This window comes from Astatotilapia calliptera, chromosome 7 (genome assembly GCF_900246225.1).
Source record: "Astatotilapia calliptera chromosome 7, fAstCal1.2, whole genome shotgun sequence".
Taxonomy (NCBI): Eukaryota; Metazoa; Chordata; class Actinopteri; order Cichliformes; family Cichlidae; genus Astatotilapia; species Astatotilapia calliptera.
The window spans coordinates 51,914,771-51,927,238 of NC_039308.1; the positions used below are offsets into that span (position 1 = coordinate 51,914,771).

General features: G+C 40.8%; 1 protein-coding gene across 5 annotated transcripts in view; it reads left to right on the top strand.

Annotated features, from left to right (window-relative positions):
* The window catches only part of reln (reelin), a 100,304-nt gene that overhangs the window by 32,192 nt on the left and 55,644 nt on the right, over positions 1-12,468 (top strand). For all 5 annotated transcript variants that reach the window (XM_026175513.1, XM_026175515.1, XM_026175514.1 and 2 more), the window contains exon 3: positions 11,355-11,493. In XM_026175513.1, the coding sequence (XP_026031298.1) occupies positions 11,355-11,493 (139 nt within the window). The remainder of the gene's footprint in view (positions 1-11,354; positions 11,494-12,468) is intronic.

Here is a 12,468-nt window from a genome sequence, read left to right on the forward strand (position 1 = left end):
CAGGTGGCTAAACATTTGTGTACTCCCAGAATCCAGTGGAGTGCTTGGGTAATTATGCACCAGAAGTCAGAAGTAACTTCTCTCCATGTGGAAAGCGTCCTTAGAGGCCAAAGCAAGCCCACCTTTAAAGAATTCAAACAGAATACACGATTCATTACTGATTCATGTTGGACCTAAAGCAGTGGCCACAGCTGTTTGGCCATACATCCCAACAGCCTCTCAGGTGTGATGGTGCAGCAGACCTGTAGGAGCACTACTGCTGGTGCTGCTGGGAATTTACTGGTTCATTGAATGTACACTAGCTCTATTGAAGGAAAAAAACTGTGCTTTTTTGAACTCCCATGGCTTCCCCAGGTGTGCTTACATTTGTGTAGTGTTCAGTATGTGTGCCTGTGTGCATCTATTTGTGCCCTAATGTGTGTGTGTGTGTGTGTGTGTGTGTGTGTGTGTGTGTGTGTGTGTGTGTGTGTATGTGTTCATATTTTCATCATGTGAGAACTCATGTGTATTTTTATAAACATTTTTTCTTTTCTTTGCTGTATGGTAAATCCGGTCCAGGGCTGACTAAGAGAGCAGGAATGAGGAAGAGCAGGAGCTGGACTCTCTGTGATAGAGATTTCAAAGTGGTGTGCGAGCTGTTGGGCAGTTTTATTTTATTATTATTATCTTTTTTTGTTATTATTCTGCAGGAGAGAGCAGCAGGCGTAGGCTGTTTCTCCCATGTGTGGTCTCTCTTGAGCAGAGCAATGTTATTTTCTGCCATGCAGAGAGGGTGGTAACATGCCAGAGCGAATGAGAGAGAAATAAAGATAGAATAAAGACAGAGACAGCTTTGACTGCTCCGATTGACACATTTCTGTCAACGGCAGAAGGTTTGCGTCATTTTAAGTTCGAGGCAAGCTGACTTTGAAATTTATCTTGCTTAAATTCTATGCCACCACTAGCACCTTGCAAGCGTGTGGGTATTGGTGTGCAAAGTGAAAGGAAGTGATTTTACAAAGCCTTCCCCACAAAGTGCATGCCATCCAAGCTGCACTCTTAGGTCTATTCATTTTTAAAGTTCCCTTGAGTATTAGAAAGAGTGGAAGTGCTCAATCTGACTCTGTGAGCTGAGGACACTTAGTGTGTGTTTTTTCCTGCTGTAGGGCCCTACCTGGGTTTGGCCCTCTACCCTCTAAAAGCCTCAGAGACAGAACAGGGATGCTCTATTGCATGGCCACTTTTTTTCCTTTTACATTATATACAAGTTATCTGTGAGGAACTCACCCAGATCCACTCTGACCCATATTTTGGCTGTGAAAATAGTTACTGACCTTCTCTTTGTTTCGCCCTCCTTACGAGAGCCAGTCTGTTGCTGTGATTAGTTCACTGCCTCCCAGCACTTCTCTGTCAGACCAGGCTCATCTCCAGCCTCCTCCATAAACACATTTAGCTACACACAACACACTCGACATACACATGCATACAAAGGCAGCACAGGCACCACGCTACTTTTCCGTCGGCTCCTCACCTGTCGCCCCAGGTCTCTATCTCTCTCATGTGTGTCAGGGCAGGGCCTGCGAGACCACGGCCTCACCGGTTTGTTTATTTGCTGCACTGACGGGTGGAGACCGGGGACGTGGGTGCAAGAAATTAGCACAAGTCAAATCAGATTAATTAATCCCCAACTCAAACTATTAGCCGAGGAGTCGTGTTGAATTAAAAATCAAATTAGCCCTAGCGCCTGCCGGTAAAGCTGTGGTGTGTGCCTGCCAAGCTACAATGACACACACCCACAGAAGGCAGCTGCTCATAGGCTTTGCTGATGGATGGATGTATGGATGGAGAGTTGGAAGAAGAAAATGGTGCTCAAAGACTACAGGGCTGGGGGAAGGGGTGTTTAGTGACTTTGCCACCCAATGTGGTAAGCCTCTCCTGGGGCACGAAGCTGGCTGTCCTCCACTGGTTGCTGCTTCACAGGCCCCACAACACCAGCACTCAGCCTTTCAGTTGCTGATTTAGGGCTTGAAGCACCACTTCACCTTCATAGTTTACATAACACACATATCTTGAGCCTGGGACTGAACCCATTTTAGGAAGTTTGACTCTATTAAAAACATAAAGGAAAGCTTTTATTATCATAGTTTTGGCTGTCCTTCCTATCAATAATTATAACCTTGTGTTTACTGAAATAAAGCTTCATCACTACAAATAAGCCCAACGTAATAACAAACACAAACGGTTAGTCAAACATGAAAGAAAATAGATCCATGCAAAATGGCGTTTCACCTCCAGAACTCGGACCTACAGCACTTCTAGCAGATATGTGGTTTTTCTGTGTAATTACAGGTTTTTATGAAGATCTAATTCACTTCTTTAATGTCTAAATATACGACTAAAAAGAAGTAAGAGAGCACTTGAAAATGTTTCACTTTTTTTATGTGCTTTTGAATCTCAGCCTGAAACAGCTGATGATCTTGGTTTTGGGTAAAGTTTGGCTCATACACTTTTTTCTGATCCAATATGATGTAGCTCATATTTCAGTATTTTAGTCTGTGCTTCCTCCAAAGCAAAACTATGTGACTGCTCTGCTCAAAATTCGAACAACCACCCAGAATGGACATATCGCATTGAAGTAGTGCTGGAGAAGTGGACCAAAATATTTTTATCAAAATATTGATAGCATTCTGGATCCAACAGATACTGTATTCAGCAGTGTAGATGGAATATACTCTTATACAGGCATTTGATGTATGATCTGTGCGGGCCTGTGAATATGGCTTTTTAGGCTTTTGTAAAGTAGTCTAAGTCTCATCTATCATACAAGGTGCGGCTCCAAAACACACAACACTTGTTTGATTCAGAACAACATTCATTTCAATTATGGGACATTAGTTCTGGAGGGTCTATTATGCTCCACTGGTGTTCCTGTACTCCATTTATCATTTATGCTTGCATGGCTTGTAGCTCTTGATCACAGCAAGGAAGCCAGGAGCGCACAAGTAACGAATTAGATGTTTATTTTCTTCTTACTTTAACTTTTCAGTTACCAGTTTTGACACAAGGAGCATATGTAGAGCATCTCACAGAAGCAATTGAGTATTTGTGTTAAACAATGTAAACACATGAGCGTATGCTTTTTTCTGCAAAATACTCTCTCTCTTTGTCAGCTGGGTGGAGCCATACTGGCAGCTCCTACAACAAGCCATAGATTTGTGTTTTTGTGGGTGGGTGCAGCTATGCCATCAGGAGTTTATGGATGATGGATGCTGTGAGATACAATGGAAGTCTAAATGAAAGCGAAACTGCTCTATGAGCGCATGCACACGGGCAAAGATTGGTCAGGTGTTTCCAACACATTTTTTTACTGTGTGGATATGGAAACATTAATGTAAACACATGCACAATAAGCCTCTCTTTGCACTTCATCACCAGTGCACATTTGATGCTTAGCAGACCCCACAGGTGTTCTTTAATACCATTTAAAGTCTTTCATTGATGTGGCAAGCCTCTTTCCCTCACATTTTCCCACAGAGTTTCTTACTCTCTTTCCCCCTGGCCGCTGGCATCTTTCACCACCCATATTAACACACAGCTTCCTCCTGGCAACGCTGTGCCGGACCCCCGCCACCACCTCAAAGTTGCCAACCTGTCTCCATGGTAGCATGATTGGCAAAGGCAAAGATGGATGCCATTTTCGGCCAATGGCAGAGCAGAGTGGGTTGTCATGTACCACGAGACCCTGCAGTGGTCCGACTGACCAGCTGAGGATGGCACTGTGGAAGAAGGGGTGAATGCACCACATCAGACACACAGAAAAAAACACACATCCCATGGGATCATTCAGCAGCACAAAGCGTATGGGGTCCCCACTCAGGCTGTCACTACTGTTGTGATGTATCATTTATGTGGCCATTGTGTGGCCTTCTCTTGAAACGTGTTGACAGAGGCATTATATTCCAGCTTTTGACAGATTCCCATACATTCACAGGCTTTTAATAACACATGTTAATGCTCCAATAATTTTGTGACAGGTTAGAATTACTGCGTGAAATATGAACCTTTAATTGGCTTTCTCGCCAAGTTATTTGGCGTGCTGTGCATTAGCTTTTTAAGTCTGAGCCAGTGGTAAAAAGATGGTTGCAAGGCTATTATCTGTCTGAGAGTGAGGATACGCAAGGTGATAAACATTCATCTCTGCTTTTTATGTGAAACTGACTTTTCTCTGTTAAAATAAGTGCTTAGCGACAAATATAAGATCCCTAGACAAATAATGGAATAACCTCTTTACAGCACATTACACTGCCTTGTAGGGTTTTAATGCTTTAAGCAAACTGCTGTGCATACACATGCATTTTAATTGTACTTGTTTCTTGTTAGTTCAAGCGTACAGAGCCGCATGCATGTCTGTGATTCTGAATGCACAGTGCGCACGCTGTAGCGCTGTAAGCAAGCCAGACAAGTTTACAGCATTTACTGTTGATGGCAGGGAAGCAGCTTAAACACGTTGTTCAAGTGCCTTTGTGTCAATCATAGCAGGAAAAGCATGTTTAACTGCCTTGAACTGATCTTAAAAAGCACTTAGTTGGACACCATTAGACATCTGCTAGGCAGCAAATGGCTACTGACCAGATGTCAAATGGTGCGTATGGATTTTGGTAAATGTGCATTTCAGTTTGAATGGTGCCTTTTGAATCCTCAAAACTCTGCCACGTAGCCTAACTACCATCTCTAATGCCAGTTCGACCGGCTCCTGCTGGTCCTACAGTGTTAACTTGCTGCCAGGCTGAGCCACCGATTGCCCATCTGCTCCATCGGGGAGAATTCTCACTCCATCTATTTGACTTGTTTCGAGCTTGGCTGTGGAAAGCTCATCAGCTTTGCAAAGTGAGAAATAGAGAGATTTTTAAATAGGACATACACAGATGTGAACTGAAGTGTTTACATATTAAAAAAATTAGAATGGAAAAATGTGGGGAAGTCTTTGTTAGCGGAGACATGGGCAGACGGAACATGAATAAATAAGAGGCGGTCAGCTTCCCACTTCTTTTTTTCTTTTTTATGGATGGCTTTAAAAATTCACTACAATTACCAGCAGAGATGGATGTCGGAGTGACATTCCAACAACCAACATGTGACCCCTAAAATCCAGACACACCCATTTCCTGTGTTTTTGTGTGTGCGATTGAGTTCGTGTGTGGGCACGCTCGGGAGCGCATGTATAAGCAACTGCGTGCCCGTGTGCATGTGTGTGTGGGTTCATATTTATGAAACAAGGTTTGGCCCGTCATACCGTGGGAGTTAGCAGGTCATCTTCCCTTGCCATTAATCACTTCCGACAGCTCTTAAGTATCCAATCTACATGTGAAAGAACTGCATGTGTTTGAACGTGTGAACGCGCATGTATTTGCATGTGCGTATTTGACTGACAATGTGTGGATGGAGTATTCCTTCAAGATCCTCCTGAGGCTGCTTATTGAATTAGAGATGGACTCTGCTGATGCTAACGCGCAGCATTAATGCATCACTGGTGGCATTTGTAATGCACTTATAAATTTACAGCTCATTAGGCGAGTTCTGCATGTAGCTGATGGTGTGATAATAGCACCCAGTGCGGATAATAAAATATCACAGTTAATGAAGCATAAAATGATTTCTACTAAAAAGTAGTAGTCCTGAATCTTTTTTTAAAGAATGCTTAGAACGCTCAACCAAAATCTTTTCTCGCAATCACAAAGTAAAAGATGCTTTTTAATTAACACTGCATCAAGGGTTTATCACGTGGAGTTCAGGGGAATCATCAGCGATAAAGGAGGTGTTTTTCTACCAGGTTTGGTATTTGCCAGCTGCTAATTTAACAAAGAACTCAGAGGTCAGCTGAGTTAAGAGTAATTTAAGGTCACAGGAGGGCCTTTTTCTTTCATATATTTTCATTTCACAGGTACGAAAGAGGCCGTCGTGCTGTTTTTCTGCTTCTTCCCTGGACCGAATCGTGAATGTCAGAACTTCTATTATTTTTTCCTGTCCAGGTTCACTAAAGCTTGTTGCTTTACTGGAACATTTGAGATTTTCACATCGAATAATAGTGATTTTTCTCTGCCTCTCCACACCCAGACATGAAAGGAATAAGAGATCGTTATTTGCATTTTTATGCCTGAGTGTATTTTTCAAGTGGGAATAGAAATTCTGTGAGCGGTGTCAAGTCCCAGTGCTGCTGTGTCCTGGAGTGCATCAGACTGCCTTTTCATCTTCACCATAGCCTAAGTGCTCTGCTTTTCTTTAGCCGTACCTTTAGCTCTTCGAGAGCAATCGCTCTATTTCATACTTAATTTCTTCTATTTTTTTTGTCATTCTCTCATTAAGTTATGCCTTTTTTTAAAGCGTTGAAATCTGTGTGTGTTTTCTTTCATTACTTCAGAGTTGCAGTGCAAGAGTTTGTGAAGTGTAAGTTTCTAAACACACCTCTGTGGTGAGTGGCAAGTGCATATCATTTTTCATTTAGTGAAAATGATGGCTAGTTTTGTCTTTTCATCTCCCGCTGATTTCTCTGCTGTTCAGTCCCATCACCTCACTGCTCTTTTTCTGTCTTTGTGGCCATCTACTAGTGTCTATTAGCTAAAGAGCTAGACTTGTGTTGCACATCGGCAAGGAATTCTCAAATTATGGGTCAACAGTCATAATCAAAGCTTTTTTTTCTTAATCTGCAGCAAAATTGAACAATTAGAGCAAAACCTGTTGCCTTGGCTGCCTTGTGCTATGCTGGTAAATTTGTGGCACATATCAGCAGTGAAACTGGTCTGGATTTGTGTTAAAAAGACAGAACGATGTATAGGTATGTCTAGGGCTGCACGATTAATCGTTAGAAAATCGCGATCTCGATTCATACTTATGTGCGATCTCATTTCCAAATGACAACGATTAAAAAAAAAAGAAAAGAAAAAAAAAGACGACGATTGTACCGCATTTTGATCCGGGACGTAATCTGCATGAAAACAAGCGCTCACTCTTCCTGCTCAACAAATGACAAGGGCGGAGCCTTATACCACGTGATACAGAAGCTGTGTCGTGTGATGCTAAAATTAGCAGGGAAAAAACAACGGAGAGCACGTCAGGGATGACTAGAAAGTGACAGGAGAAAATCCGTCCCGGTCAACCACCCAAACATCAATAACGGGAACCTTATACAGCGCTTCCCTATACACGTCGAACTCCCGCAGGCACAAAGAAAGTACGGAGGCTATCACTTATCACCTGACCAAAGATATGGCTCCCATCAACACTGTGCAAAACGAGGGATTTAGGAAAATGATCAACACCCTAGACAAACGCTACACAGTGCCGTGCCGCAACTATTTTTCTATTGTTGCACTACCTGCTCTATACACGCAGCGTCGAGCAACGGTGGAGACGGAATTTCAAGCAGTACAACATTTTGCAGCAACAACAAAATGTGAGACATTTGTTGTTTTTATGTCTATTTATTGTTTTTATGTTCAGTCTCAACTGTTACGAAGTTGATGTGCAGTTAATAAGTGCAATAAATATTTATACTGGAAATATTTATACTGGAATTTATACTGTATACTGGAATTATTATACTGGAATTATACTGGAATTTATACTGTATACAATAAATATTTATACTGGAAAAGAAAATCGTGCGAGAATCGTGATCTCAATTCTAAGCCAAAAAATCGTGATTCTCATTTTATGCAAAATCGTGCAGCCCTAGGTATGTCAAAGAGGGATAAGGGCTGCACAGGAACAATTTCATCTCCTCTGTATATCAGCAGTAAAGGTTTAATAGTGTGTTTATTTCCTTGTGTGCATGATTGTGCTCAGAAGTAAATTGTGCCCATTACGCAGAGAAATTGTTGGTGATTTCAAAATAATAGCTTTACGAGGTGATTAAATCGCATTCTGTTATTACATACCAGCACCTCCTTAGCATGGTTAAAGGCTGCGCTGCTGAACAGCTCATAAATCTGACACATTAGGACCACACAGCACGTGTACTTACACGTAACAGCACAATATGTTTTCACGTGAAAGCGCGGTAAATGGTGTTGCTTTGACGGCTGTTCAGTTTGAAGTTGAAAAGTATGATGTTACTGTGCTTGTTTGGGTGGGGGGGAATCTTGGGATGTCCCATTTGGGTGCAGAAATCAATGCCCGGTCCTTGGCGTTTTTCCTGAGCTTTTTAACCGACAGCAGTGATAAGTAGATTTGTTTGTACCATGGCGCGCACATACACTTCAGTATAAATTTTATGCAGTGATACAACTGAAGCTCTGCACAAATACACACACACACACACACACATACACACACACACACACACACACACAGCTGGCCTCATCAAACAGAAACGTTTATGGTGCTGTCAACATTGTGTATATTTATGGATGCAATATGTGAGGTCAGATTTATTACTGTCAGAAATGGGTGGAATTATTTCTTTTCAAATAATGAATTTTCAACCACACACACACATACGTACACAATTTTTACTTATTGATTTGCACATTGATTCTAGGGATATTAAAGCTTCTCAGTTATTAATCATTGATGATTATACTTTCAGTGAAGTAAGTTATAATTGCAGAGAGGAGATTGTGTTTTGCAGGTTATACATAGAGGCGAGCTACCAAAGCACTGCCGCTTAGAGCACATCTTTGTAACCAGATGGGAGAGTACGTACATTTTTAAACTGACTGAATGTGTGTGGCCTCAGTGCTAGAGTGACTTACTGTTGTAATATTATGACAAATGCATTGCTGTCTGGGGAACGCATTTGTGTGTTTGTGAATTGCAGCACAGTTTGGGCACCTCTTAGATGACACTACAAAGTCAGGTACAGTAGATAATTAAACTGTTCCGAATGTGCATACGATGATTGATGAGTCTGGTGGTGTCCTGCCCTTGCCCTTTGTGATATAAAGCAAAGATTGTGCGACACAATGTCATTTCATCGGTGCAATCATAGCTGGACACAGATGCTCATTAATAAGAGCACTGTCACAGATTGTCAGCTCACAGGGAAAGAGGAAAGAAGATGGTTGAGAACAAAAATGATAAGGGAAAGAAGTACAGAAAAGAGAACTGGTGGATGATTGTGGTTTAAAAACAACACGAAAACAGCATGAGACTTAAAAAGTGGAGGAGCAAATGAAAGCAAGTAGAAATAAGTCAGCGGTTTATTTGCAGTTTAAATATGTGGACCAAAAACAATACCAGGAAAGTTTAAAAAAGAAAGTTAAATGGTGGATGAAGACTAGATGTACACAAAGTGCTGGTAAGGGTTGTCAATCAGAGGTCTGTGCTATGAAGAAGAATTTGGGTTGATCCAGGTAACTTCAGGGTTAACGTTGGATTTTTTTTGTACTAAAAAAGGGAGTTCTACGGTGGCCCTGATAGGCCAAACGGACTGCAACTTAAGAAAACACCAGCAATAAGAAAAATGCCGCAAAAGCACAGGAAAAGAACGGAAATAGGAAAAACGAAAACAGAAATAGGAAAAAACACAAGGGAAGTGTTTCTGGGGAGACAATAACCCGATGGAACAGTTGCAGGAACCCAAAACATGGTAGGCGTGTTTTATCATGATCCATATAATACTAATGACGCATTTTTAGGCTAATAGTTAGGCTAACACACTTACCTCTCACAAAACCAATAGATCCTCCACTTCTTTCAAGTGTCTCCCAGCGCAATTTCATAAAACAAGAAACCTATTTGTACTTGTTGACCTCATGTGATATTTACACATAGACTAAGCCTGTTTGAATGTTTGAATTCTGGTGAACATCATGGAGGTTGAAGCTGAAAGAATTAAAACTAAATCTCTCTTTTAAACATTAATTTCACTCTTTAGTCTTTGAAGACCTACTGGGACCACTGATGAAGCTTTTTCTGAACTGAGTGGTTTCTATTTGCAGGCCTGCCCATAGAACAAAATAACTGGGTGTGTCAAAAGTTAGTGAGGGGCTGATCTCTACCTATGCAGCTACCCTTGGAAAAACCTCTATTGATATTTATATACTGAGGTCATTAAAGGTAGAGGGGAGGTTGTCACATGTTCTCTTTATGGGTGAAAGAGTTAATAAAATACTTAATAATCCATCAGATTCTTCCATGATTTAATGATAGAGTTATGGTATTGAAAAGATGAAAACTTACACAGTTGGCATTTTTACCAGATTTGCTTGATAAGAGTTTACTTTATTTTACTTGATTTACTTTATTAATAAAGTAAATATTTTTCAGTCGTACTGACCAAGGTGCCTAAGTTCATACAAAGTTCATACACTGCTTTTAAAATGACCCCTTTCATATAAATGTGATAGTGTGAAGGAACCCTGGGTTCACTTAGCGAGGTGATAACCAGCTTTGTGTGGCCGCTGAAGGGTATTTTGAACTTATTTTGTAGTACAGGGCCTAGAAATTAGGGAAAAGGAACAAAGGCAAGAAGTAAAAACAATAAACCTTTAAATTGCCAATGCTGAAATGCATAAAGGCAAAGACAGGAGAACATAGAAAGCACAGAAAAAAACTGAAGCATAAAAGAGCACAAGATTTTTTCCACCACTGATAGTCTCTTATATTACACGATTGCTTGTGGCTCTGTCTTCAGTGTTTGTGCTATAAGAATTTATTAAGAATCTCTCTTGCACTCTTTGAGTGTGCTTTCTGTGCAAATATTAATGCAGCATTTGGATTTTATAGCAGTGCTTTGTACAAGACAAAACAGAAAATTCAGTGTCCTTCGTTATTGTGATTTTATTTTTATCTATTTTTATTTCATTTCATTACAATATAAAAGCAGCCTGGACGGGCTCGCTTCTTAAAACCTCGGTTCATCACAGCGACATTGTTAACATTGTAGTAAAAGTAAGTGTGAGTGTGCAATAATGCATCTCAGTGTGGATTAACTGAGGATTAGCTGACGAGCGTTAGCTACCAAAAAGCATTGTAATGCAGAAGGCCACGAATTAAATGTAATCCTGGACACCACATCTGTTCTCTTGTAATCTTTTGTCTTTGAGTAAGGCTGCTCGACAGATTAGCTAATGGATGCAATGTCAATTTTGCCAACATAAAAGCAGACATGACATTTATGGCTTTGCAAGTTCCTTTTTCTGTTTTCGTGAGTGGATAAGCTAAGTTTTAGTACAGCGGGAAAAACAAATGGAAACCAGCTGGTACCTATAAAACAGGAAATAATTCAACCATAGAAAACTGCAGCAATTTTTGCAGCCTTTAAATTGCAAGCTGAAAGGAAACAATTTAAAAAAAAAAAAAAAAAAACATCAGATGAACCTTCACTGCTAGTCCTCATGTCTCCTCATGTGTCTTGCTTGTCTTCTGTGCCGCAGGTGTGATGCCAGATCGTCAGTTTGGTGGAACCCAGTTTGTCTGCAGTGTGGTGGCTTCCCACGTCAGCCACCAACCCTCTACGAGCTTCAGCTTTGTCTGGATCGCCCCACCACCTGGGACTGGCTGTGTCAATTTCCTGTAAGTCATATGTTTTGAGACAGAAATGGCAGGTGATGTGATCTTTTGTTGTGCATCACTTAGACTGTATCCAACCATGCTTGTGTTTAATTTTTGAATTTATATTTTATAAAAATCACACGTTTGCATGCATTTTCTTTAAGCGCAATAGATTTTAAATACCAAAGATGTTCTGAGAAAGCAAACATGCATGGATTACTGCACAAGGTTAGGCTTCCTCTACTATTAGAGGAAAGTAATTAATATCGAGCACCACTGTTTCACCAAGGAAAGTTGCGCTTGGCTGGGTTTTATGTGTTGATGAGATGTTAAAGTGGGATTTGGTTAGTGAGAATGGTGCCTCTGTGTATCTAAAGTAAAGTTAAAGTGTATAAAAGTCAGGAAAATGACCATAGAGCTTCTTTGATCCATGACTTCAGTTAACACTTTCCTGATAAGTTTATGATCTCCAAGTATTGAATACATTCGTTTCTTTTGTAAATCACGGTCTCTATCGCAGAAGAGAAGATCATCACGTCTTATTTTAAAATACCAAACTTCAGATTCCTCTGTCGATTAAAGCATTAGCAGAGATAATGTGTACAGAGGTGCAGTAAGAATAATAATACTCATGTGAGCTGTTTGAGTAGCGTGCACCGTTTCTTTACTCGTGTGCATGTAGATAATATTTTGGCACTATATTGACTTTATATATGTATCTAACCCAAATATAAGCTATAACTATCTGTTAGTGTTGTGTTGCCCCACAAAGCTCGGGAGAGGTTTATCAGATGACATCATGGGTGTTGCTCTCTCTGAACCACAGAAAGGCTGTTAAAAGGCCATCCTGTCAGAGAAAGCCTGCACGGTGACTGGAAAAAGGTTAAACTGGGGACATAGTATGTGTTTATATCCTAATTGCCTTGCTCAACGTGACCTGTGCATTGGCAGGTGCGATGTGTGCCTTGCTGAGAATTCACGGAAATACCTCCGTCC